Source organism: Notechis scutatus, chromosome 11, assembly GCF_049901735.1.
Source record: "Notechis scutatus isolate UNSWTSFEM ecotype Mainland chromosome 11, rNotScu1.2, whole genome shotgun sequence".
Taxonomy (NCBI): domain Eukaryota; kingdom Metazoa; phylum Chordata; class Lepidosauria; order Squamata; family Elapidae; genus Notechis; species Notechis scutatus.
Window position 1 is genome coordinate 6,169,868 of NC_142019.1, and position 27,920 is coordinate 6,197,787.

The 27,920-nt window shown below is 39.4% G+C and overlaps 1 protein-coding gene across 3 annotated transcripts in view; it reads left to right on the plus strand.

The window, feature by feature from the left end:
• Positions 1-3,139: 3,139 nt before the first annotated feature.
• CEP152 (centrosomal protein 152) overlaps positions 3,140-27,920 on the plus strand; it is a 33,350-nt gene continuing 8,569 nt past the window's right edge. For 2 of the 3 annotated variants that reach the window (XR_015750784.1, XM_087972656.1), the window contains exons 1-20: positions 3,140-3,292; positions 7,348-7,460; positions 10,169-10,260; positions 10,465-10,534; positions 11,373-11,702; positions 12,352-12,502; positions 12,900-13,040; positions 13,826-13,965; positions 15,098-15,298; positions 16,178-16,325; positions 17,234-17,325; positions 17,515-17,675; positions 18,762-18,951; positions 21,098-21,205; positions 22,536-22,666; positions 24,448-24,576; positions 24,690-24,825; positions 25,495-25,674; positions 26,455-26,700; positions 27,655-27,786. Coding sequence is in view for 2 of the 3 variants with exons in the window: in XM_087972656.1 (XP_087828782.1) it covers positions 7,374-7,460; positions 10,169-10,260; positions 10,465-10,534; positions 11,373-11,702; positions 12,352-12,502; positions 12,900-13,040; positions 13,826-13,965; positions 15,098-15,298; positions 16,178-16,325; positions 17,234-17,325; positions 17,515-17,675; positions 18,762-18,951; positions 21,098-21,205; positions 22,536-22,666; positions 24,448-24,576; positions 24,690-24,825; positions 25,495-25,674; positions 26,455-26,700; positions 27,655-27,786 (2,865 nt within the window). In the remaining variant the exon portion in view is untranslated. Of the gene's footprint in view, positions 3,293-7,329; positions 7,461-10,168; positions 10,261-10,464; positions 10,535-11,372; positions 11,703-12,351; positions 12,503-12,899; positions 13,041-13,825; positions 13,966-15,097; positions 15,299-16,177; positions 16,326-17,233; positions 17,326-17,514; positions 17,676-18,761; positions 18,952-21,097; positions 21,206-22,535; positions 22,667-24,447; positions 24,577-24,689; positions 24,826-25,494; positions 25,675-26,454; positions 26,701-27,654; positions 27,787-27,920 lie in introns of all 3 variants that reach the window. The other variant, XM_087972657.1, reaches the window with a different exon arrangement.

A 27,920-nucleotide genomic window follows, 5' to 3' on the forward strand; every position in this document is an offset into this window, starting at 1 on the left:
TCCCTGTATGTGTTTTCAACTGGAAGTAGTCTGTAAATCAATATGCCTGGAGTGGTTCTGTTATTTATATATAACATGGAGAGGAAGAGATTTCTGAAAATCTATTCCTTGCAGCTTTGAAAAAAAAAAACATAAATCCAGCATTGTTTGAAGCAAAGCTAAGCTGTTACTCTTAAGAGCAGATTCAAAAATCACAGAATAGAAGTTGGAAGACAATTTAGAGCAGGGGTGTCCAACCTTGGCAACTTTAAGACTTGTGCCTGGCTGAGGAATTCTGGGAGTTGAAGTCCACAAGTCTTAAAGTTGCCAAGGTTGGACACCCCTGATTTAGAGTCTTCTAATCCAACCCCATATCAAGAACAGGTATCCTAGACAAGTGCTTGAATTTCTGAAGTGAACTCTTAAGCACCCTCACCTTGGCTGAGTATTACTAATCTCAAGGGCCGTTTTTGCATGCCAGTTTAAGCCAGGAATCCTGGCTTCATAAATCAGGATGCTAACAAGCAATGACTTACTGTATAGAGCTGATTCATTCATCCCAGTGTGTAAGCAGAGAGGTGTGATGTTGAAAGTTAGAATTAGGGCCAACATCTAGATTTTAAGCCAACCACAAGCACTTGCATGGACTTGAAAATAATCCTAAATCCAGACATCATATAAAGATGTACTTTCTTAGTTTGTTTACCTGCTTAAAAGTACTGGTACATTGTGGTTCATTAAGCTGTAGCAGGAATGGATTTTACTTTTAAATGTACATCTTTAATACTGCATTGCATGTGATACAGATAGACACAAAATAGAGTTTTCTCAGGGTATCTTCAAATTTATATGTGTGTACACACACACACACAATGCCATCTCAAATTCATATTTATAAAAGTTGTCCAGGCAATAGACTTGTAATTCTCTCCTTCAATTTTCATCCTTGGAAATTTGTATGTTATCCATATAGCAGCAGTTTCTTCTTTATGACCATAATGTTTGCAAATAATTTTTTTCGGTGGATCTGTTTTCAGAGGCATATTTTCTGTCCCACTTTCAATGCATGGCTTGCCAAAAGAATAACAATCAATGTGTAATATCGGGGTGGGATTCTACCCGTTCGCACCTATTCGCTAGAACTGGTTTTTAACATTCTAAGCAGTTCGGAGAACCGGTTGTTAGAAGAAATTACCGGCCTAATCCTGTAAGGAAGGCAGGAAGGAAACATTCTGGTGTTGCTTACAGAAACTGCCTCTCCGTTAACCCTTATTACATTCTGGGCAGGACTAGACTTCCTGTCTCAGGAACGTCTCTGGAGTTTTTTCCCCTTCCTTTGCTGGTACTTTGCTTGTGTGGAGTGACCATTCAAAGTTACAGTGGCACTGAAAAAAGTGACTTATGATCATTTTTCACAATTACGACTGTTGTAGCATCCCCACAGTCATGAGAGGCCAGGAGAGTAGATGCATGCCTCGATGTGAGTGATATTGAGTTGGCCACACCCAGCCAGTCACATGACCACCAAGCCATGCCCACCAACTAAGCCACGCCCACAGAACCTGTTGTTAAAAAATTTGAATTCCATCCCTGTGTAATATGTTGAGCGATCAGTAACATCAGTGACCAGGGAGACGTAATATGGGTGTAGATTAAAAGAGGAAGGATCAGACAAATTGATACTTTTGTATTAAGCCGTCACTTAATTTGCATTTGGCTTAATGTGTGAGTGTTATCAGCTATTTATTATGTTTCATAAACGATAGATTTTGCCTTAATCTTTTTTTACCAGTTAGTAAAAAAAATCCAACACAGCGGCTTGCATAGGGTAATTTGCTTTCCCTTTCCTTGGAAAGGGTCTTATGTGGGTGTCAATTTTTTTTTTTCAGAATGTCATTTTTGCAGAAGAGATCCATTCTTTAGATCAAACAAGGCTGTTGAAGTCTGAGCAGTTAAAAGGCAATATAAGCCAAAATTCCAAGGAGGGTTTTATAGTTAAAATGCTATTTAATTCAAGAGATGGAACATCCTTGGAGAACATATGTTCAAACATTGCTCCCAAAGTCCATTTAACCAGAAGCAATATTTTTCTGGTTATTTTTCATTGCTACCATTAGAGGAGAGGGGAGAATTTGGCATATCAGCTGATTGTCAGGGTAGCATCTCAAATAAGCCTTGACAGGTAGTCCAGGCAGGAATTAAAACTTTTGGTTCTGTTACATGCCTTTTTATTTTTATGATGGTTCATGACTCTAATAAAATATAATTAACTTTGTCCATTTGTAAAAAAAAACATTTCATTCGGGGAATCTGTTAGCATGCAGAAATGGGTGGGCAAGTCATTTATTGATAGATCTATGAATAAATTTGCAGTCACTTTAGCAAGAATGTTTAACTCTGATTGCTCAAAGATAACAAGAAGTTACCTTTACATTTAGTTATTGTTTAAAAATAGAAGTATGAGATAGTGTAATTCGAATGGATTTTTTAATGTATTGAAAACAACCTCCCCCCCACCCCCAAGTTCTGGAGCTCAAGATAAATGATCTCGGTTTGTATGGTTTTTAAATCTATGCCAATGTTTTTCAAATTTGAGGTGGACTTCAACTCCCAGAATTCTGGCTGGGGAATTCTGGGAATTGAAGTCCACTCCTCTTAAAATTGCTAAATTTGGGGGGGGAGGAACCCTAATCTATGCCTTTTTTTAGTGTGTTGTTTGCTTGGCTTTATGAACCCCAAGTTTAAGCACTAAACTGCTCACCCTTGTTAAATAAAAGCGTTTAATTTAAAAGACTTTTGGGGTCTTCAAACTTGACAGTTTTAAGACTTGCGGACTTCAATTCCCAGAATTCTTCCTCCAGTCATGTTAGCTCAGGAATTCTGGGAGTTGAAGTCCGCAAGTCTTAAACTTGCCAAGTTTGAGAAGACCCTTGGACTTTAAGTAATTTTGCCCGCCCTTCACTCTCCCGATTGGCTGAACTTCCCAGCCAATCGCCGGTCCGCTTTCTCTTCCCGCCACCGCCCGCGCCAGCTTTCAAAAGCAATTGAGCGGCGCGAGGCAACCGAACTTGCTTAAGGGGAGGGGGGGGGGGGGAGAGAGAGAGAGAGAGAGAGAGAGAGAGACGAGCGAAAGTCCCGCCTTCCCCTAGGTCTCCAACGCAAGACGCGACAGGATGACGTCTTGTCTCATTGGATGGATGCCTCGTCCATAAAGCAAAGACCCCTCCCCCGAAGGAACGGAGGGGTTCGGTTGTCACACGGAAGGGGAGGAAAACAGGGTCCTCGAGCGGGGATGCGAAGCGCCGGGAACAAGGTGAGGCGCCCGGGTTGCTGTTCAAGGCAGCGGCATGTGTGTGTGTGAGGAAGTGAGGCCCGGCCCCTGGGGAACGTGGACGGCTGAGCCCCTGAGGAAGGGGCCCCAGGTGACGGTTACCGGTTGTTGCTATGGAAACGAGGCCTCGACTTCCCCTTCGGAGCGCTTTTCCTTGACGACCCATCTTCGGAGCAACTTTTTTTTTTTTTTTTAAAAAGGTTCCGCACAGGCAGCTTTTCTTTAAATAAAAAAAAAAAGTTTCCACACGCAGGCCGGTTCCTCACTGCGGACTAGAACCTTGTCTGCCGTGAGAAGAAGGCACGCGCTTTCCAAATGGGGTGGGGAGGTGGATTCTCTGCTGTAGACTGTCCTCGCAGACGTGGTCGTGGAGGGAGGTAGTAAAAAGGGCAATTGTTGAATTCTTGGAGGATTGGGTATGAAGGGATATTAGGTGGTATCAGGCAGGTGTTCAGCCTGGATTTGGCCTTTTTATTAGAATTAGAATAATTTTTTATTGGCCAAGTGCGATTGGGCACACAAGGAATTTGTCTTCAGTGCATAAACTCTTTAGTGTTCATAAAAGCTATAAATGAAAATCATGATCCTGGTCATCGTAAAAATACATTCATCATAAATCATAAGCTGCAACCCTTAGTGATAGATGGAATTCTTTATTGGCCAAGTGTAATTGGGCACACAAGGAATTCATCTTCGGTGCATAAGTTCTCAGTGTACATAAAAAGAGGGGAAAATACATTAGTCAAGAATCATAAGATACAACAGTTAGGGATAGTCATAGGTTACTAATAATAATAAGCAATAATTTGATTGCTTATTGTACTCTATGACTATCATTAAATACCTGATGATGATATTATCTTTATGTATATCATTAATCTTGTGTGTCAATCACTGGCCAATAAATTTATTCTATTAATTCTATTCTAATTCTAATTCTATTCTAATTCTATTCTAATTCTATTCTTATTCTACTACTGATGATTCTTGACTATTATTAGTTTGTACCTGATGATGAATGTATCTTTTATGTACACTGAGAGCATTTGCACCAAGACAAATTCCTTTTGTGTCCAATCACACTTGGCCAATAAAAGAATTCTATTCTTATTCTATTCTAATTACTCTATTCTACTGTATTCTAATTGTACCCTATTCATTAAGTGTTGTTAATTCGAATGTATCTTTTCTTTAATTCTAATTGCTATTCTAATTCCAATAAAAGAATTCTATTCTTATTCTATTCTACTCTCTACTGTATTCTAATTGTACCCTATGACTATTATTAAGTTTTGTACCTGATGACTCTTGACGAATGTATCTTTTCTTTTATGTACACTGAGAGCATTTGCACCAAGACAAATTCCTTTTGTGTCCAATCACACTTGGCCAATAAAAGAATTCTATTCTTATTCTATTCTAATTCGACTCTATTCTACTCTACTCTACTGTATTCTAATTGTACCCTATGGCTATCATTAAGTGTTGTACCTGATGATTCTTGACAAATATCTTTTGTTTTATGTACACTGAGAGCATTTGCACCAAAGACAAATTCCTTGTGTGTCCAATCACACTTGGCCAATAAAGAATTCTTCCTTCTTTCTTTCTTTCTTTCTTTCTTTCTTTCTTTCTTTCTTTCTTTCTTTCTTTCTTTCTTTCTTTCTTTCTTTCTTTCTTTCTTTCTTTCTTTCTCTCTTTCTCTCTCTCTCTCTCTCTCTCTCTCTCTCTCTTTTTCTCTTTTTCTCTTTCTCTTTCTCTCTCTCTCATCTATCTCTATCTATCTATCTATCTATCTATCTATCTATCTATCTATCTATCTATCTATCTATCTATCTTTTAGCTTTTAGCAATCAAATCATACTAGGAAACAAATGTAATTCGTAAAGATACAAGCAACACGGTTATAGTCATAAGTATGAGGAGATAGGTAATAGGAAGGATGAGAAGAATAATAGTAATACAGTGTTAGTAAGTAGTTTGACAGTGTTGTGGGAATTAGTTGTTTAGCAGACTGATGGCATGCGGGGAAAAACTGTTCTTGTGTCTAGTTGTTCTAGTGTGCAATGCCCTATAGAGTCGTTTTGAGGGTTATACTAAATAAGCAATCAAGATAAATCATACTAGGAAACTAAAACAATATAAATGGTAAAGATACAAGCAGCAAAGTTATAGTCATAAGTAGAAAAGGAGATATGAATATGGAAAGATGAGAAGAAGAATAGTAATATAGCCTTACTAAATAGTTTGACAGTGTTGTGGGAATGAGTTGTTTAGCAGTGTTTGTTGCTTGTATGCATACAATAGTGATAGATCATGATCATAGTCATTGTAAAAATACATTCATCATAAAACATTAAATACAACACTTAGTGATAGTCTTGGATACTAAATTATCCACCTGTTGAGTCCTATCCAAGGATCTGGGATAGGCAGATGTGGATGTTTGACCAGGTTAAAAAGGTCTCAGGATGGAAGCTGTTTTGAATAGATTTGCCTTTTGAAGTTGACTGATGGTGATTTTGACAATGCCCATGGTGTTCAAAGTGATGCTCCAGATGTTTTGGAATTGCACCTATGGTGCCTCTTACCATTGGGGCTATCTTTGCATATCTTTGTATTTATATTTTATTGGATTACGTATCTTTGTATTTATGATGACTGTGATCATGATTTATCATCTTTTATGTACACTGACAGCTTATCCACCGAAGACAAATTCAGTGTGTGTCTAATCACACTTGGCCAATAAAGAATTCCATTCCATCCCATTCCATTTCATTTCTTCCCATTCCCTTTCCCTATCCTATTATTTCTCTATTCTATTCTTTTCTATTTCTATCCCCACAATTGTCCCATTTCTATTTGAAGGTCTTTGTATTTTGTGTTCTTCTCCAATTCTTTCTCTTCTATTCCAACCATTGTTGTTATGGTTGATAGCACAGTCAGCCAGATATATTATTAATAAAGAAGAATATTTGTAGCTCAGGGTTGAAAGGTTAACTTCAGTCCAACAATCAAGTAAGCAATACCCCAATCAAGAAACTGCCCCTACCCACACAGACAGGCAAGACACCAGAGTATATAAACTGACAGCAAACAAGCACTCCTTACTAGCACTGATGGTGTTACCTAGTTCCAGTAATGAAACGTTTGCAAGAAAACAAGCAAGCTCAGAGAGCACCAAGGACTCTTCAGATATATTATTATTATATGGACCGCGTTGTGAAATCGCAACTCCCAGTTGGTGTTGGCCTTCATTTGCATGAAGTTCTCAAGAATCTAGGATGTCATAATGTATCTGCATAGTATATGTGCAGATCCAAGCTGTGGTCTTTTGTAATTGACAGATGAAAATGTTATCAATTATTTATATAATTATTTAATTAAAGCCAATATATAATTAATTTTAACCATATTTCTAATCCTCCCCAATCCCAAAGAATTCTGGATGGGTGTCCAACATCTAAGAAGAAGCCAAACTCCCTATAATAATAAATAGCCACTATTATGAGTTGGAATAGGCTACTGTTACTGTTCTCAAGCTGCATCTGAAGGAGATCCACTGAGTTGGTTTGGCAGCTTTCTTGATTTAATTTTACAAGATTCTAGTTTTTAGCCTCTTCTGTGCATTCTAAGTAAATCAGAAGGATTTGGTTAACCTTCTGTGCCTTGATACAAGAAACCATTTGTATTTTATTTCACAAATAAGGTAATAACATATGCCACTTTTAATCCACTAAAACTGGTTATTGATATATAAATAAGGGATCAATGAATTGGGACGGGGCAATCTTTTAAATAGCTCCTATTTTTGAACAAGTGTGATTTAACGCAGGTGGTAATACTTGTACAGTATCTGCTTGCACAAGTGAACCTGAAAATCAAGAGCTCAGTGATTAAAAGTTGAGGAACCAAAATAAGAGTTACAAAATACTTGTGGACTGAAATGTTACATTGGATTTGGCATTCTTTTATTAAAGCCTTATAGGATTAATCAATTGCACATGGAATTTTAGAATAGCTATTTTTCCCAGGTGGCCCAAGAAACAATTTGGGAACGATGTCGCTGGATTTTGACAGTGCAGCTTTACAGATGCAACATGAAGAGGACGAATATGACCAAGAGGATTATGCTAGGGAGCAAGAGGTAAGAATTACCTGTTGGCAAGAATTACCTGTCAGAAGTGTTAACAATTCTGTCTGCTATCAAATCTTTGCCTGCCATAATTTCACTTGGATTCAATTTAGAGAAGTTAGACATCACTTATTTCTGGAAGCTTTCACCAGCTACTTTTTCATTAAAGCTAATGCTGTCTTGGAAAGATAATGTTTCTGTGACATCATAATCTGCTTGAATTTACTCTTTGATTTCTCATGATGTCAGCCTTAATCAAGCTGCTCCTTTAAAATCTGAATAAAAATCCCTTGCTCATTTCTTCTGACTAAAGCTTCTGTACATCTCCAGGTTATCTGCTGTTGCAACAATCTCTGAATTATGCTTCTTGTCTGGAATATTTAGTAATGTGGGTAGAATGGAGACATGTATGGTGTTTTATGCAGTAGTTCAATATGTGTATTTTATAAATTTTAATTTTATTCTGTGAAAAGGCTAGTGGGAAAATGTCTCTTGTTAAGAATTTTGCTGCATCTCAGGGATTCCTCTTAGAATTTTATATGTTTGGTACAGGACATTAGAAAGATTAATATATCACAGAAAGGCTTGTAGATGCACTTATTTTATTTTAGCAATGCTATTTGAAATAGATTTGGTCTTGGAGAATTATGGAGTGGTATATTACCTGATGCAGTTGTTAAAAGTTATTTTTTTCTCTCCTTACTTTATTATAATTAGCGTATAAATAAAAGTAAAGATTAATATAGATATGGCAGGACTTTAGGTGTTTCCCTCATTGTGCTGAGTTTAATTGTGTTAGTGTGAAATAAGATTTATTTGAAAGTAATCAGAAAAGTCAGTGATTTTCCTGCTAATTTTGGTGCCAGGAGTTATCCAGGTTTTGATAACAGAGGAACTTTACATAAAGTTTATTTCTCTAGCTTGTCCTCATCTTACTTCTAAGCTGTTTTATTTGCCCCCAGTTAATAAACACGTTACAGGCTCCATTGGAAAGAAACATGGTAGATTATGATCTGATAACTGCTTATATTATTATATGCAGTTTTCTAGTAATGTTGTGAGAAAAAGAAAATGTACTGCACAGATGTATTAGTTGAAATCCATTCTATGTACCAAAATCTCACAGAAGGTTTAGAAGAACAGGTATATTCTATTCAGGACTCTTTGCACCAAGTAAGTACAGAAGGTTTTTTGAAAATCTGTTTAATTTGCTCTAAATAAACTGAATAGCGAATAGCTGAAATGAAGGGAACTGGCGAGGAAAGATAGTACAGCTCTAGCCTTTGACTTATGACCACAATTGAGCCCAATATTTCTGTTGCTAAGTAAGACAGTCAAGTGGGTTTTGGCCCATGTTATGACTTTTCTTGCCACAGTGGTTAAGTGAATCACTGCAGTTGTTAAGCAACTTATACGGTTGTTAAGTGAATTGTGGCTTCCCTGTTGACTTTGCTTGTCAGAAGGTCACAAAAAGAGATCGCATGACTCCAGGACACTGCAACCGTCATAAATATGAGTCAGTTGCCAAGTGCCTGAATTTTGATCACATGACCAGGGAGATGATGCAATGGTCGTGTGAAGAATGGTCATATGTCACTTTTTTCAGTGCCGTTGTAACTTTGAACAGACACTAAATAAATTGTAATTGGAGAACATTGTACATGAAAGATCCATTGCCTTTCCTCACAAAAGACTAGTCCTGCACAGATTTGGTACTATTTTGCTTCTGCTTAAAAAGTGTAAGTTGAGTATTAGCATCTACTCCAAATTTGAGAGACAGACCGTCTCTCACAACAATACAGTGATTTTAATACATGCCACGATATTACTCACAAACTGAACGGCTTGTTTGTTTGAAGTTTACTGGCAGTCAAAGACCAGGGATCAAAAATACACTGAACTGCATTAATTGCAATTGTCTCACAATGCCTGAGCTAAGCAGTGATTGCATGTGTGAGACAGGTAGAGGCTATGTGGTTGAGAAGGGGGATCAGCACCCCTGGGGAAAGGAAAACTCATACGAAAGAATTAAGATTGGCTCACCCTGGTGTTCTTGATTATATCTGAGAATAAAATAATTAATCAGAGGTACTTTAATTGCATATCCAGGCTCATAGCAATAGCTCCTAGACTTACATACTGCTTCACAGTGCTTTACAGCCCTCTCTAAGTCGTTTACAGAGTCAGCAAATTACCCCCAACAATCTGGGTCCACATTTTACCCACCTTGGAAGGATGGAAGGCTGAGTCAACTGGCTAGGATTGAACTCCTGGCAGTGAACAGAGTTAGCCTGCAATACTGCGTTCTAACCACTGCACCACCAAGGCTCCTTGAAATATCTCTGATAGCAGAATGTCATATTGAATAAGTTGATCAAAATATAGCTCTCGAAGCTGGGTCTCTTGGCAAGACAATAGCAAACTGAAAAGGGATCCATTTTTTAAAAAATATTGATTAAAACACAGTTCTCAAAGCTGCACATGCGCTAGTTATTCAAGTAGCCAGCTTTCATAAATGTATTTGTATAATGACTCTTTAAGTTCCCTAATTTCCTTTCTTACCTGAAACATTTGTGGCAGAACAGCCAAATAGCAACCATTAGATTGCCTTTGTAGCTACATCATTAAGGTAGTACTTTTAATGCAAATTCCTCTGGTATTAAAGTCTAGAGAGTAGGCAAGTTATGTTTTAGTACTAGGTATTTGTGTTTTCCTTTCAGCTACAACAGCTGTTGATAGACCTTCCTCATGACATGCTAGAAGACAGCGGGGATCAGCTTTCTGACTACAGTGCACCTGAAGAACATGAGCAGTAAGAAACTTGTCACTTGCCTCCCTCCCCCTTAGCTCTGAAAAATGTTGTAATTACACAATTGCATTCAAACAGCATGCACACATTATCTTCTGGAATCTAACAGGAAAAATGTAGTTACCCTATGTGTGTGTGTGTGTGTGTCACATCACAATAAGACTCTTCAAACAAATAGGTTTCTAAGCCTCCCTTTTTTCTGTATAGAGCGCATGAGCCCTGGGATCAGGATGCCGCCCAATGGAATGATCGCCCAATTGCAACAAACCCATCAAGTGTGAGTTTTATTTTGTACAAGCTTACAAGATCTCCTGGGTCATTCAAAATGAATATTGTTCTGTCTGATTTGCTAGAAGCTAAATATGGTGCTTTATCTGCCTGTCTGTCTGTCTACCTATCTATTATCTATCCATCTACCTACCTACCTAGTATGCCATTATCATCTGTCATCTGTCATTTATCTATATCTCTATTTCTGTATCTCTATCATCTATTTATATCTCTATCTGCCTGCCTGTCTCTCTTCTGTCCTTTCCTGTTTGTAACCTTTAACAGGGTTAAATGGTGCACTGTATGGCAATATATTTTGAACCTAGGTATCTCAAATGGGCTAACTTACAGAATATGTCCAAAATCTGGGGCTCATGACTCTCACAGAATTGAAATTTGGCCAATTTTGTAAAACATTTCCTGCCCCATATAGCCCATCACCAGCTATTCTCAAGGAAGATACATTCATAGCCCCAATTTTTGCAGTAAAGGCAGTACATTAGAAGCTCTTGTTACTGCTGAAGGCATGGAGGAGTCTGTTAAGTGTCTGAAATAATAAATAATACTGGTGGTTCTTCCTGATACTGCACCTGAGAGCTTTTATGCTAGTTGCTATCCTGGCAATTACAGAATAACAGCTGGAAGGTGCCTTGGAGGTCATCTAGTCCAACCCTCCACTCAGTTACGCTTGGAGTCATCTTCAATTGAAGGATCATTTAATAAATGAGTAAATTTAACATTTTATTAGTTCTTATTCCCTAACTTCAATGTGTCCCCTCTTTTATTCACATGACTAGTATGCTAATATCAGTCACATTATCTAACAGAAAACTGTTCATTTTCAGGATTATGGGCAGGACCAGAATATGTTTGTCGACCGCTTTGCGTACGACCAAGGACACGCCCCAAGTAAAATGCGTGCAAGTGACTGGCCTGCCCATCATAACGAGGCTGAAGATAAAAGCATGTTTGAGATCTCTGGCAGGGCCAGTGAAAATGGATCTGAAGATGTCTATCTTGGAGATGATTTCAAAGCACCCAGCCATTACCCACAAAACGGGGTGTTTACTCTGCCGTCCAATTTTCGAGCCTTCACAAATGGCCCCCAGCAAGACTTCAGTAACCAGCATGGCATTGTAACAAACTTCGTTGATCCTCCGCAGGAACCCTTAAAGGTAGGTCTGTGTGGATGACCCTTCATTATTTGGCTGTGTCCCGGTTTTCATACTCAATTAGTGGCGTTCCAGAATTAAACCAAAATGGAATTATAACTTCTGCGTTGTTCATTCATGACTTTTGAATATAAAATTAGAGCTTGTTTGAGAAAGAACTCATCCTGATGTAGCTTGGGTGAGGCTTGAGACTCTGGTTTGTTCCTGTTAATACTTCATCTGTTAATTACCAGGTTGTTTGCCTGATATTTTTCTTTTCTTTTTTAAAAAAGTAATTTTAAAAATAAGAAACTGACATGCTGAAGCTTCTGGTATCATGCTTATCTCCAAGAATGAATAGGCCTTCATAAACTTTCTTAAATAAAAACCTCTGATTTTTAGTAGCTTGTCTTGCTACACAGAAAACCATTTTCATTTTCTGCAGAATGATTAATGAGCTGCTTGGGTGTTCTATTTGAACTCAGCTGTTTTTTACTATGGGCATTGTGGAGAAAAATTTATGTAGTTGCTAAGAAATGATACTGACAGAATTGTTTGACATGAGATAGGTGGCAAATAAATTTCACAATAAACAAATGGCACAGAATCTATCGGCACTTTATGATTAAAATTAAGCACATAGCACTTATAAATTGTGTTTGTAAATTTGCAGTATGGTGGTTCAGAAACCAACAGCCAATCTTTGGAGCCTTACAAAGTTGTGTATAAACCCTACCAGAAGAATGTTCAAAAAGCAGCCCCTATTTCATCAGAGGCAGAAGCATTTGAAGAAATGCAACAAGAATTTCTGGGTACTGGTGAAAGTAGGTATAGGCTTTTTATTATACATGTTGATGCTAGAATCCTAGTTTTTTATTGAATCGGGTAATTGGTATGAAGGTTTTCATATCTTTTGTGAGTGGCAAAAAGCTTTTCATGAAAAAGATCTGGCAGTCTGTTTTTCCAGGGCACCAAGTTGCCAACAACTTATAATGCTTTGAGTCTCTAGCCTGGAATAAATAACTGAATTTCTCACCTTTATGCTACCTAAGTAAACCAAGTACATAATTTAAAAAGTATCTAGCAAAGTTTGTCCAACAAAACTTACGTACTTCTGCCAAGAAATTCTTGCCCTCGGGGATTTTATTGAATTATGCATTTGGTTGAGAAAACCCTGTATATTTTATGCCTGACGTGCGGGAAACTTAATGTGAGTTGCAGGTTCTTCAGACAACATGCAGATTCTTCAGCTGCAGGTTCTGAATAAAGCAAAAGAAAGAACTTTAGGAGAACTTAATAACCAGCTGGAAGAAAGAGCACAGCAGATTAGGTACCTGTCCCATCAGCTTGCAATTATGAAAGGTAAATATGCCCCAAAGATGAGACTGCAGAAGTATGCTTGGGCCAGGTCAGCTTCTGTTATATGAAGTAATAACAGAACAACAGTTGGAAGGGACCTTGGAGGTTTCTAATCCACCCCGCTGGTCAAGCAGGGGACCCTAACCCAGAACTGATGGAGGATGTTTCTCATTTCTTTCCACTTATTTTGTTAAAATTAAACCCACTTGTTAACTGCGTTTATTAATTTAAAGCCACTTAAGTTTCCTTGTTGTTGATTGATGAGAAACAATGTTTGGAATGTAACAGCTCTTGAGAGAAAAAAGTAAGCCTTTCTTCCTGCTTATGCTAAATTTAAGACAAGCGGTTGCACAGTTGGTGTTTTTTTTTCAAAAACAATACATAACAGGATACCCCATCCCACCCCAATGATTGAATGTGCCGCTTTGTATGATCCACATCAGTAATCTCTGGTAATTTGGGGAAACTGCCTCCTAAACTAAATCTTGAAAGTGCTTGCTTGCTTGAGGACTGATATCTTTTCCAGATTAAAGATGCTAGCTTTGGGTATATGTGGAGCATTTCTTCCAACTTCATTCACTAACTATTTTGATAACATTTTCTAAAATGCCATAAATTTGAGATTAAAATGTCAGAATTTTGAAATAGGTGCTATGTTTATGTGCCCCCACCCCCCACACATATAGTCTTCTATTTCAGGGGTTCCCCCCCCCCCTTGAAAAGGGTATGTTGCAAATGTTAAAAAGTAACTGAACAGTGATGTAAATGTTTTTTCTTCTTCTTTAAAGATGAAAAGGATGGCATGTATCTTAGCCTCCAAGAAAGTCAGAAACTCTACCAAAATAGCAAGGAAAGGGAAGTTCAACTTGAAGGCCAAATAAAAGCTTTCGAAAGCCAAATCCAGACTCTGACAGCTAACGAGGAGCAGGTAGGCTAATATGTATGATCACGTAAGGGTTTTGAAACTGCTTGTTAAATAATTCATTTTGGGGGGGTACATGAGACAGTAAACGCTCAAAAATAGTAGGTGCAGAGCATCATTCCTCAAGCAAACCAAAGAGTACATTCTGTCTTCTGAAAAGCTGAACATGGAGATGAAATTATTGGAAATTGGAAAACAACATGTATTGAGTTAAGTTATTATGTTGTTATTGATTTTGGCTCAGCACGTAATAGGAATATAACTATTGTGGTTAGTAAACCATTATTTATAGCTTGGAGTCTTGCCCAGGCAGCAAACCATGCTTAAACCGTAATATATATGACAGGTGAGTTTAATCATACTCAAACTTTGAAGTTGCGGCAATATAGTTGAGTACATTTCTCCCCCACCAATGCTTGACCTACAGCCATATTAGAGTAAAGATAATACAGATGCCCCCTCGCTTACTGAACGTTTTGTTTAACAACCATTCAAAGTTACCATACTGTGTGAGGCCATGTTGTTAGAAATGGTTTTTCCCTTGCATCGGGTTTCACAGCATGCTGGAAAAGAGATTTGTCACTAATGTATTTATCACAGTGTAGTTCTCGTAATATAACCTTTATACTGATTGCACATCGAGAGTTTGCTTATATTATGTTAAAGCAGAGGTCTCGAAACTTGGCAACTTTAAGACTTGTGGACTTAGCTGGCTGGAGAATTCTGAGAGTTGAAGTCCACAAGTCTTAAAGTTGCCAAGTTTGGGGACCCCTGTTTTAAAGGCACCCAGGTTTCCATTTTGAATTAAATCCCATATCTTGATGAGCCATGGTGGTGAGAATGCAATATTGCAGGCCAGTTCGGTTCTCAACCAAGCTCAAGGTTGACTCAGCCTTCCCTCCTTCCAAGTTCGGTCAAATGAGGACCCAGATTGTTTGGGGCAACTTGCCGACTCTGTAAACCAGGGGTGTCCAACCTTGGCAACTTTAAGCCTGGAGGAAAGCTGGCTGGGGAATTCTGGAAGTTGAAGTCCTCCAGGCTTAAAGTTGCCAAGGTTGGACACCCCTGCTGTAAACTGTTTAGAGAGACACGTAAAGCACCATGGAATCTATGTGCTGTTGCTTTATTTTGTTTGCAGCTGATCAAACAATCCAAAGTTGCAGAAGTTGCCATGGAAAGTATGCAGCAGCAGCTCTTGGAACTTCGCCGTGGTGATGCTCTTCAGCGCGCGAGGGAGCAACACGAGGCCATCGTTGCCGCACTCAAGCAGAAACTGGAAGAGCAGACTTCATCTCTGCAACAGAAACTTGATGTGAAGAATGCATCCCTCCAGGAGCAGGTCAGGTTTCTTCCTCACAAGATGAAAAACACTCTCATAAGGCATCCACATTACGAAACGTGGTTTTTCTCTGCTCAATAAGCCTTCCTAGCCCTGAATCTTCATTTGGTAATTCACGTTGTCTTTGACTTACAACAATTCATTTAGTGATAGAACCATGGCAATGAAAAAAGGGACTTATGGGCGTTTCCCCATGGTCACATGATCAGAATTCAGACACTTAGCAACTGGCTCATACTTACGACGCTTGCAGTGTCCTGGGATCACATGATCCCCTTTTGCGACTTTCTGACAAGCCAAGTCAATGGTGAAGGTGGATTCACTTAACCGGGTTACTAACTTAACAACTGCAGTGATTCACTTAACAACAACTGTGGCAAGAAACGCTGTAAAATAGAGCAAAACTCACTTAATAACTGTCTCACTTAGCAACAGAAATTTTGGACTCTGTTGTGGTCATAAGTCAAGGACTACCTGTATTATGCTTTATCTCAGAATGAGCAGGAGTAAAATAAGAGCAAATATCAGAGTGAATGTCTTTGCCTCTTTATTTTAAAGACTGAAAAAAAGTCCTCAAAATCTTTGGCTCCCTGTTTTTGTACTAATTTAAACATATTTTATAAATATAGACAGTACATGTATTTTTATATATACCCGATTATTAGTCACTTGGGATCTGAATGTTTTCTCTAGGGTTACGTAGCTTTTCTAAGTAGAGTTCAGAAAAATACAGAAACAGAAAAATAGACATCAATGCAACAAAATTTTTGCTAGTAGTCATATATAAACATTATGGAAGTAAAGATGAATAGCAAAGTTTTATTGGATGAATGCGTAAGTGAAATATATGAAGGCTTATACTTATATATCTTTTATCAGATAGAAATTTGTTGCCATCTAAAGGAGCATGTGAAACAGCTTGAAAGAACTCTTGAAGGAAGTAAATTAGAAAAAAACGAAATAATAAATCGTCTTTCAAGAAGTCTAGAAGAAAGCCAAAACCAGTGTGCAAATTTATTACAAACAGGTGTGTTCTTTTTTTTTTTTTTAAACACATCCTTACCTATATTGAAATAGTCATCTTTGCAGTAGTCATCATTGAAAATTTAGTTTAATCTCAATTCTTAAATTTTCTTAGATGACTAACATGTCCAACGCAGCATTTCACTTTTGTGTGTGCTTGCTTGAAACAGGAATGGGGAACTGTGATCCTTTTATGACTTATGGACTTCAACTCCCAGAATTTTTGAGTTCAGGAATTCTGGGAGTTGCAGTCCACCAATTATAAAAGAGCCATAATTCTCCACCTCTGGCTTAAAATGAAATTCTAATAGCATCAGCTGAAAATCTAATGCAGCTAGAAGCCTTGTGTTAGAAAGGGAAGAAGGGAAGTTGCAATCTCAAACTTCATCTGAAATTAGTTTTGCATAATAAAGTGAATAAGCAGTGATGAATTTCACAGAATGGTACTCAAATACCCCATTCCCTACCAAATCCAGATTTTTTTTAAAAATCCTGCTGGCTAAGAAGGAGCATGCATTGCTTTTCCAAAGGATATTTAAGGTGGAAATGTATATTTAGACATCATCTTCCTTTATTTCTCATCCTCCATTCTATTAAGGCAGCCTTGCCTAGCAGCTTTACAGTTCGTTTAACTTCAGGTGTACTGAAGAAAAGCAAATATACTTGACTTCTCTGTCATTATTTTAGTTTTAATATAGGAGATAATGAAATTACACAGTTCCAAGAGTTCCAATGTGATTCTCTTTCCACCATATAACTACAATATCTCTATACTTGCCTTGTATTTGTTATAACAGAGGAACCTAGAGCATGGTTTAAATTAGTGAAAATGGACTTTTTCACTTGAGTTTGTATCTTTTTCTCTTAAACATTTTTAGCTTACATTCATAAATTCATTCTTATTCCTTCCAGGCTTAGTAACGGAGACAAATCAATTACGTCTGCAACTTCAACAAGCTCACTCTGCACAGTTATTAGGCAGTGAAATGAATAAAGCTCTTCAGGTTCATATTTTTTCTTTTCTTAAATATTGTAGGAATGAATTGATGTGGATCAGTATAAAATTAAAAGTGCTACATAAGAGATGCCTCCATTGGAGAATATAACTCTATGGATGATTATTTTATTCCAGAGTGCTCAAAATGACATTGAGTTTATTTCCAGTTTACCTGACTAAATATCCCTATTTATAGGAAGAGATAAAAGAACTAAAAGAAGAAATTGTTCTATATGAATCAGCCGCAAAACATGGTGTGTTTCTCAACGATCCAGGTGGAAATCTGAATGTGGAATTAACAGATTCATACGTAGATTTGGGCATTAAGCAAATCAACAAGAAGACAAGATTACAGAGGTAATTACAGATTAATGCCTTTGTCATTTAAAACAATATAGGCATTAAGGAACTTTCATGGGAAATTTCTCCATTTTCTCAGCTTCTTCCAATTGTTGTATTTGCAAATAATGTACAATGTCCCCCTCGGGCTAAAATAATTTTACATTCTTTGGACTCTCCTTCAAGAAACAAAATGGGAGACATTTTGATACGCATATTCTCTTTATAGCATAGCTTTGGAATGCTGTATTCTTTTAAACCCTTAGCAGCCTGCCACTTCAGGTGTTGGTTTAAAAAAAAAAAGCTACCTTTTGAAACTTCTTCTTTAAAAAAAGCTACCTTTCGAAACTTCTTCTAAGCACTATGGAATGACTTAACACAATAATTTGGAGAGCTGTCAGCCTGGGTTCAAGACCCAAGCTCCATGCGACGGGATGAGTTCCTGTCCCTTGCCCCAGCTCCTGCCCACCTAGCAATTTGAAAGCATGCAAAGGCAAGTAGATTAATAGGTATCACTTTGGTGGGAAAGTAACAGCATTCCGTGCACCTTTGGCATATAGCCATGCTGGCCACATGAGCACGGAAAATGTCTTTGGAGAATGCTGGTTATCTCAGCCAAGAAACGGAGAGCCAGACATGATTGACAAGGAAACCTTTATCTTTTAATTTAAGAATAGTTCTAGATCAAAATAAGACATAACTGCCCCCATCTTCATGCTTAACCATGGTTTGTTCAACCATAATTGTTCGGATTCACACAAATGAAAATTAAACAAGCCCGTTATGACCTGATCTACATGTCATGTTAAGACATTGCTGCTTTGGCTTTTTAAATTTATTTAAATAAACTACAATAGCTAGATTCACACAGCAGATGAAACAATTATTGGTATCAGAGAGCCAGACCACTGTAATTTTTTTTGCAGTGGATGAATGCGTTGTCTAAATGCAGTTAGAGTTCAGTGTGGCTGAAAAGCAAATTATAACAATAGAAATTTAATTTGGGGTAGCTTATGTGCAACCTTAGAAAGTAATGTTATGCAGTTCAGAATATCTAATATCTATATCTATATTCTCACCTCTCTTATCTTTAATATTTGACAGTTGTTCATTGAATAAAGAAACAGACAAAGGACTTTCTAAAGATGAAATAATTTTAGAGCTGAAGGTTGAAATGGAGAGGATATTGAGCAGTAACAAAGCAAAGAGGAGCCGTGTTTCTCGCCTGCAAAATGACCTTGAAGATTGTCATAAGACTATACAAGAACTGAAGCAGCAGCTGGTAAAATCAAACGTATGTGAGAGGTGTTACTTATTTTGTATGCCAATAACTTTGATATGAATATAATTTTCTATTTTATGAAAGCAGTGACCGTAATGAAGATTACCTGTTCTGTCTATTTCATGTAGACATTAAGAAGTTAACCCTTTAACTCTGGGTTTTTATTTATTGGACAAAATGCAGTGATGGTAGTGAATCGGAATTACTAGAAGTTGTTCTTTTACTAGCCAGATCAGATAATATTTCTAATTTATTCAACCTAATCATTTTTCTCTCGTTTCTACAGTTGCATAGCTCAGTCTTGACCTTGTCTTAAGTTTTCCCCAGGGGTAGCTTTGATCAAAATACAAGTTTCACCACAACTTCGGAATGCATTGGGTGGACAACTTGTTTTGATAAGGAATACACAAGAAATATTGCAGTGAATTGTGAATTAATATTTGGAGGACAGGATGTTGGCTGTTAGCGGAATAAATTGCTGTTGCAGAAATCCCTGAAGAAACGATTACTGTAGAGAACCTGAAGTTTTCCAGATGTTGCTGACTTTCAAACTCCAGAAAGCTCCCATTGTTGGCTTTGCTGAATGAGACTGCTGAGAATTTCAGTTAAGCCACAGGTTTCTAACATCTGAGTAAAAGACCCCAGAAACATCAGTGATGAAACAAAATTGATGTTTTGTTTGCTGACAAAAAAAATGAATTTGTAAGTAATTGTTTGTTTTATAAGCACCCCCTGCCAGAAATCTGATGGACGGAGACAGTTTTTACTCAGAAAGCTCTCTGAGAGAAAGCAGCCTTGCAGTAGAGAATTTGGATAGCTGTAGGAAGAAAAAGAACGATGACAAGGGATTAGAAAGATATAATTGAAGTAGCAAACATTCCACTGATCACATAAGCAATAAACGTTCTTTTTTTTTCCCTTGAGAAATGTGTTTTGAAAGTTAGAGGACGTTTCAGGCATCCCATTAAAACATTCCTTGAAATTCTTCATCCTTGGCAAAGATGCCTTCTTGGGGTAGTTATGATCTGTACGTGATACTAATACTTCCATGTCGGGAGCACCAAAGTGCTTCTGTGGTGAAAGGATTTGCTGCTAACATCTCCATTGCTGGGGGGGGGGGAATGCCCAGTTGGGGTCCCCTTTTGCGTCCCCGTGAAGTTGCCCACCAAAGTGGTACCCATTTATCCTCACGGTCACCTGATTTCGAACTGCTGAGTCAGCAGGAGCGGGAGCCTGTGAAGGGTGCTCGCCCACCCTGTGGCAGCAACGGATTTCGAACGCAAGCCTGCCGATCATCAGCCCAGCATTCTAACCTGCGCTCCCCTATCTGTATGTGATATCCTTACTTAAATAACAGAGTTATTTAGTGTGGTGGTTTGGATGGCTGGCCTAGTCGGCTAGTGTATGATATGGCTGACTACACTTGAATGCCCACTGTGGTCCAAACTGGCCATGATGTAAAGGCATATTGAGCCTAGAGGTGAAACAACTCAGCTTTAGAGATCCTTGTTTGTCTGTTGTACCATTGGGGCACTTTTGGATCTGGAGAGCAATGTAGTAAACATTGTCTACCCATTGCTGAGTGGTGCAGTGGCCTAGAGGTGGAGCTCTCGCCTCACAATCAGGAGGCTGTGAGTTCAATCCTAGGTAGAGGCAGATATTTCTTTCTCTGGGCACAAAGAGAATATATCTGCTATGAACACTATTGGCGATAGGAAGGGCATCCGACCAGTAACCATTCAGCTCCATTCAGTTGTTCCGGGCTCCACCCTGATGGGATCATTAAAAGACAAAAAAACAAAACAAAAACAAAGTCTACCTATCCTGTTTGCTGTGTTTTTATTGTTCCTTTCTCTGTTGCAACAGAGATAGGACAGAAAGTTGGAGTAGATTATTCTCAGAAAGCAAGACATACAATTGCATTGTAATATTGCATTGTCCTCTATTAACCTTGCCTTGTTCCATTGAACACCAAACAGAAACAAGCCTAATGTGTAACACAGCCTAATGCTATCTTATCTTTACCTTCTCCTACAAATTGGAGTGGGACGGTATACATTTTTAAGATAGGTTCTTGGTTGTACAAAATGCCTTTTGATGAGGCAGCGATTACAACTAAGAACTAACAAGTATTCTCTGAACTTCTACTTCATATTAGGCCAAAGGGAAAAACATGGAGAGTCCATCTGATTCCACAGAGTGTCGTTCCTCCGAGGAGATGCTGAGGCTCAAAAAGAAAAACCAGGAATTGCAAGAGGAGATTGAGGTACTTTTTTTTTCATGTCTCAGGATGAAGTTAGTGTCTGATTGGATAAGATATTATCCAATCAGAGCGGGATGGAGCCCATTAAATGGCTCATGTGAACCGCTGGGGTGAGGGGTGGGATGTGAAGTGTGATTTTGTTATATTGTACTATATTAATTTATTTGATTCTTTTTGTTAGTTCTGTTGTTTTAAGTGTGGTTTTATATTCTGTAAGCCGCCTTAAGTCTCCATGGGCAAATAGGCGGCAATATAAATTCAATAAATAAATAAATATTCCCATGCTGTGATCCAATTTGGGGTGGGGGGAGATGAAATGAGAGGATTTGTCTTTTAAAATCAGACAAGTCTGTTTGAGGTTAATTAATTTTCTATAAGCTAAAGAACAGCAGATGGACCATCAAACACGTGACATCTTCACAGAAATGCCTGTTTGTAGAAAGGCATCCATAACAGTCCTTGGAAAACCAATAGAATAACAGAGATGGAAGGGACCTTGGAGGTCTTCTAGTCTAACCACCTGCTTAGGCAGGAAACCCTACACTACTTCAGACAAATGGTTGTCCAACATCATCTTAAAAACTCCCAGTGTTGGAGCATTTACAACCTCTGGAGTCAAGCTGTTCCACTGATGAATTGTTCTAACTGTCAGGAAATTTCTCCTTAGTTCTAAGTTGCTTCTCTCCTTGATTAGTTTCCACCCACTGCTTCTTGTCCTGCCTTCAAGTGCTTTGGAAAGTCCTTAACCAAGCTGAAGTTCCACCAAACATTAGGTAGATACATGGCTGGAAACCCACAGAATTAACATCCCGATTCATTGGGGGCTACAACTTGGAAAATCACAACTTGATTTGCATTAGAGAACCATGTTAGTTGATGGTAGCAAAAAAAAAAACAAAAAAACCAGGAGTCTGAAGCACCTTTTATTTCTAACAAATTTTTAAAAAACATGAGCTATCTCTGATGTTGAGGAGGGCCGTTTTTATGCAACACACCTAAGAATGAATAATGATTTGTGTTAAGAGGCATTTTACAGACTCCCCAGAGAGAAATTTTTTTTTTTTTACAACTGCTTACTTTCTTCCTTGTAATTCTTTTTTGCATCTATGGCCTAGATAGGAATCTTATGAATTTTTCTGTCCCGTCTCAAGGGTCTGATAATGTTGTTCATAATATGTAATTCTTAAAGCCAGAAAGATTAATATTTTGAGAGTGCAATGCCATATTAACATCCTGCGTGCTGCCAAAAGCAATCTTGATTGCAGCAGCCTGGAAATATGTTTTAAAGAAATAAAATATCAGGTCAAGTTTAATGCTATTTCTCTTTCGTCAGAGTCATAATGCACGTATTCAGGAACTTCTGGAAGGCAAGGAGCATCTGAAAAATGCAAACCAAGATCTGTGCAGTCAAATGAGGCAGATGATCCAAGACTCTGATCGGGATAAACAAGAAGCCCTCGACAGGTGACTTGGGAGGGAAAGTGGAAGTAAACACAGAGTGGTCTTTATTGATCTTAAACTACCTTCTGTTTTTCTACATGGAGGAAATAATGTAAATAATGATGGTCTTTGTGGCTTAAGGTTTATCTGTATTGGTAGCATTTACTAGGTGTCTCCTCCAGAAGATATAAACAGGGGTAAGTTTTCCGTCCAGCTTCCTTTAGATCAGGTTTTATGGTTGACAGTCCCAGGAGATGTCCATGAGATGTCTCAGATCCTAACCAAGTACTTAATGGAAGGCTAGTTTTATGCCTAGAATACCAGCAGAGCAGGGGTGGGATGCAAATATTTTTACTACCGGTTCTGTGGGCGTAGCTAGGTGGGAGTGGCTAAATAGGAGTGGTCATGTGACTGGGTGGGCATGGCTTCTTTTTTTTTGCAGCACCCTCCTCCGCGCTCCGTTTTTGGCCTTCCTGGGCCTCAGGGAAGCCTCCTGGGAGCAAAAACACCCCCCCAGGAGGCTTCCCCGAGGCCTAGGAGGCCAAAATGGAGCGTGGGTGGGTGGGCACACAGCACTCCCCTGCGCACCCCTTTTTGCCCCCTGGGCCTCAGGGAAGCCGCCTGTGTGAAGCAGTAAGACAGCGAGGGGGATCCTGGCACAGCTGAGCCATCGGAACAGCTGATCGTTGGGAAGGGAAAAAAATAAATAACTTAAGGAGTGACTGGGGGGGGGGGGGGAGAATGCAGTCAGCAATGTTGCGCATGCGCGATAAGAACTGACTGGGCGTGGAGGGGCGGGGCCAGCCAGGGCACAATTTGCCGGTTCTTCGAACTACGCAGAATCATAACAACTGGTTCTATAGAACTGGTCTGAACTGGTAGAATCCCACCCCTGCTGTTGCGGCTGTTGTACACAGTGGTTTAGATTCACTAAAAACTCTTCATGGGTGAGGTCCATTGGCGACAGGCATAACAGCTGTCTCCTTGTGCGTGAGAACTCCTTTTGGTTTGCTGGCTCCAAGGGTAATCAGAATAGAGCTAGAAGAGACCCCCGTACCATTTCAGACGGGTAGCTATCTAGCCTTTTCTTTAAAAAACCTCCAGTGATGAAGCACCTACAACTTCTGGAGGAAGGCTGTTCCTCTGGTTAATTGTTCTCACTGTTGGGAAGAGTTTTCTTTAATTCCAGCTTCTCCTTGATTAGTTTCCACCCATTTTTTTTTCTTGTCTTGCCTTCTGGTGCTTTGGAAAATAAGTTGACCCCTCTTCTTTGTGGTCGCCCCTCAAACACTGGAATGGAAAGGTTGTTGTAATCACTTGAGATTGTGCCACAGCTTCTGCAGTGTTTGCCAGTAGGTGTTCTTGGGTGCAAATTCAAAGTGCCTACAAAGCCCCCTAAGGCTTGGAACCAAGATGCTTGCTGGGCTTTCGTCTCAGCTGGAACGAACCCATCCACTGTGGTTTTCCTGAAAGAAACTCTCGTGACTCCCCCTGGTCCTTCAATTAATGGGAAATGGAGTTACAGCCATTGTTTGTGTGTCATAACCCTGGTGTCTTGTATAATTGTTTCCCCTGGAAACTAGATTGGTGCCATCAAATTGTTTTCTGAGAACTGGTAAAGCAGAAACTCTTCTGGAGAACTGGACAACAGTGTCTTTATCAGAATATACTTACCTTTTATGTACTGCGTTCTTCAAAATTTGGATGGATATAGCCGGTGAAGCTTCATTTATACTGTCCTAGGCCCTGGACTTACAATTTTTCTTCCAAGCAATAAATTAAGGTTTTCCCTTTTCCTCCTCCAGGTGTGAAAGAACCTATAGGCAACATTATGAAGACACGAAGAAAAAGCTTCTGGAGGAGACGGCAGGAAAACATGCCGCAGAGAAAGAAAAACTCATCCACGCATATGAAGAGAACATTGCTCAGTTAAAGTATGAATTGGTTTGAGTAGTGAAACTGAAACATGTGAGATAAGGTTATCCTTCATGTAGGTTTCTTGACCTGACGACGGCTTCTTCCAAGTCACGTGTTTTTTCTTCTCTAGGTTGGACATTGATGACCTGAACAAAGAGATGATTGTAGTGAAAGAATGTTACCTCGCCGTCTGCAAGGAGAAAGATGAGCAGGCTGCTCTTCTGAAATCAGCATTTGAACGAGAGCAGCAGCAGAGGGAGGAAAAGGTAAGAGGCCCAACTGGCCTCAGTTTATCGCGGAGGCAACGGTTGCAAAGTAGCAGGACTAAACGATAGTCCTGAACCATCTCAACCTCTCCCCAGTTAGTGGGATGTATGATTACACCTTGGTGGCACACTGGTTAGAATGCAGTATTGCAGGCTAATTCTGCCCACTGCCAGCAGTTTGATTCTGACCAACTCAAGGTTGATTCGGCCTTCCATAAATCCTTCCGAGGTCAGTCAAACGAGGACCCAGATTGTTGGGGACAATAGGTTGACTCTGTAAACCACTTAGAGTGGGCTTTAAAGCACTGTGAAGCAGTATATAAGTCTACATGCTATTGCTATTGCAATTATTGACCTCGGAAGGCTGGAAGGCTGAGTCAACCTTGAGCCAGTCGGGATCGAATGCCAGGCTGTAGGCAGAGTTAGCCTGCAATACTGGATTCTAACCACTGCACCACCAGGTCTCCTAGCGCAGTCATACATCCCTCTACTGCTCCTATACATCCCATTTCAATAGGTTAAAGAAATGCTTTTGAGTAAGAGGTAGTATGTTAACATATGCAATAAGAAATTTGTGCAATAAGGGGAACTGTCTTCACATTTCACCTCTTTAATCAACTCAACCTCTTACGTGAATGATGCCCTAACTTCTACTCTTAATGTTAACAGTTACTGGTGGAAAAAGAGGATTCTTTGATCAGACTAAGGAACGAACTAGAAGAAACCTATAAGAATTCCATGGAACTTACCAAGGACCAGTGGCAGAAGGAAAAAGAAGCCGACATAAAGCAGCGTATTGATAGTGAAGTGGAACTTGCCAAAAACATTTGGGAAAAAGAACAGAAAGAGGTGTGCTGGGGTTTCTACTCTCCCCAAATGAGAGCCTCCAGTGTAGTTTCACAGAGACTGGGTGGGTGGGGTTGTGAAGAAATTCACCTGGATCTTGAAGAGCTTATTCATCTTCTTTTAACAACCCCATAATCCCTTGTGAGGTGGAATCTGGGCAGCTGAATGGAGCTAGCAGAGTGTTTACGGGCCGGATGCCCTTCCTGTCACCAAGGCAGAGTTTTTTTCGGCAGATATATTCTCATTGTGCCCAGAGAGAGAAAATATCTGCCTCTACCTAAGATCGAACCGACAGCCTCCTGATTGGGAGGCAAGAGCTCCACCTCTAGGCCCCGCATCGCTCCTCTTGAAGAGCTTATTCCTGTGTTTTAAAAGCATAGCAGGAATCACTTTTTCAGTGGCACAGATAACTCAGCTTCTTCTAATATAAAATGGGTATCCTTTTGTTTTTAAGGAAACCTGGGGATCTTTGATACTTAATTTTTTTTTACTAGCACTGATGGTGTTACCTAGTTAGGTTAATGAAATGTCTGTAAGAAAACAGGCAAGCTCAGACAGCACCAAGGAGCCCTCATTTAATTTTTTGCAAGTATTCTCTGAAAAACATCTCAATCCTTTCTCTGTGCAAGTTCAACATCCAGCTCCTATTCCTTCTGCTTACTAGGAAAAAACAAAACAAAAGCCAACCCTTCTTGTTTTATTTAGGTTTTTTTTTCCCCCTTCCCCAAAGATTTTCCGTACGAAATTTATCTTTTGTTTAGCACAGTCTTCTGTTTCCTACAGGCCCAAGAGCAGGCTTGTCAGGAAGTTGAAAAAAAATGGCAACAACGACTGGCCCAGGCTTTGGAAGAGACCAAGAGAGCCGCGGTGGAACTCAAAGATCACGGTAGCCAGACGGAGGAAACCCTGCGCCAACTGGTTGCAGAGGCGGTAGAGGAGCAGACGGCATTGTTTCGGGAGGCTCTGAAAGCAAAGGAAAAGTCGTTGAGGGAGCATGAAGCGAACTATCACGAGAGCATTGCCACTCAGGTGACAGGCAGACGTGCGGCTTTTATTTTTATGGGGTTCCCGATAAAACCAAAACATGCACAGAGTAAATCCGTGTTGTATGAAGCCAATAGCAATAGCGCTTAGACTTATATACTGCTTCACGGTGCTTTACAACCCTCTCTAAGCGGTTTACACGGTCAACATATTGCCCCCAACAATCTGGGTCCTCTTTTACCAACCTCGGAAGGATGAATGAACCTTGAGCCGGTCAGAATCGAACTGCTGGCAGACAGCAGTCAGCGGAAGTAGCTGGCAGTACTAATTGCCTTAGGACTAAGTCTAAAAAAATGATGAAGGTCACCCTTGACTAATTGTGACCTGAATTTCCATTGCTAAACAAGGGTTGTCGAGCAAAGTAGTGCATTTGTTGCAATTCTGTTCTCCAAGCCTTTAAGATTTGTTACTGCAAGCCTGGGCCCCAAAAATCCCTTGGGGTTTGTTATTAACTATCTCAATCAAAACAACAAGACTGCATGGGCATTGTAGGTAATCCTCAAGTTACAACAGTTCGTTGAGCGACCACTCGAAGTTACAACAGCCCTGAAAAAAGGTGGCTTAGGACTGTTTTTCACATTTGCGACCATCGCAACATCCCTATTGTCAATTGGGATGCTTGGCAACCGGTTCATATTTATGACGGTTGAAGTGGATCCCCTTTTTGCGACTTTCTGAGGAGCAGAGTCAGTGGGGAAGCCAGGTTCACTTAACAATCGTATCCCTAACTTAACAAAACCACAGTGATCTGCTTAACAACTGTGGCAAGACAGGTCATAAATTGGGGCAAAAGTGACTTAACAAACCTCTCACTTAGCAACGGAAACGTTGGGCTCAGTTGTAAGTTGGAAGTTGAGAGCTACCTGAAATTTAATTTTTCTTTTCTTTCACTTTTTTTCTTGCGCAAATGGCTTCTTGACCTTGGCTTTCTATTTGTAGGTGGAATTAGCACTGACGAAAGCTCGCGCGTTGTGGCTGCAAGAACTTACGGATCTTGAGGAGTACAAAAATCACCTGAAGGCTGCCAAAGAAAAGTGGGAGAAGGAATCTGAAATCAGCACAGCGGAAAAGGTAGCGGAGAATGGATTCATCATGACTATATGACAGTTTTGTATTTTGGTACATTGGCTTCAGGGCTAAAAAACTATGACATTCAGTTGATGGGATCAGACAAACGCCTGGGTATCCGCTTAAACTTCCCACAG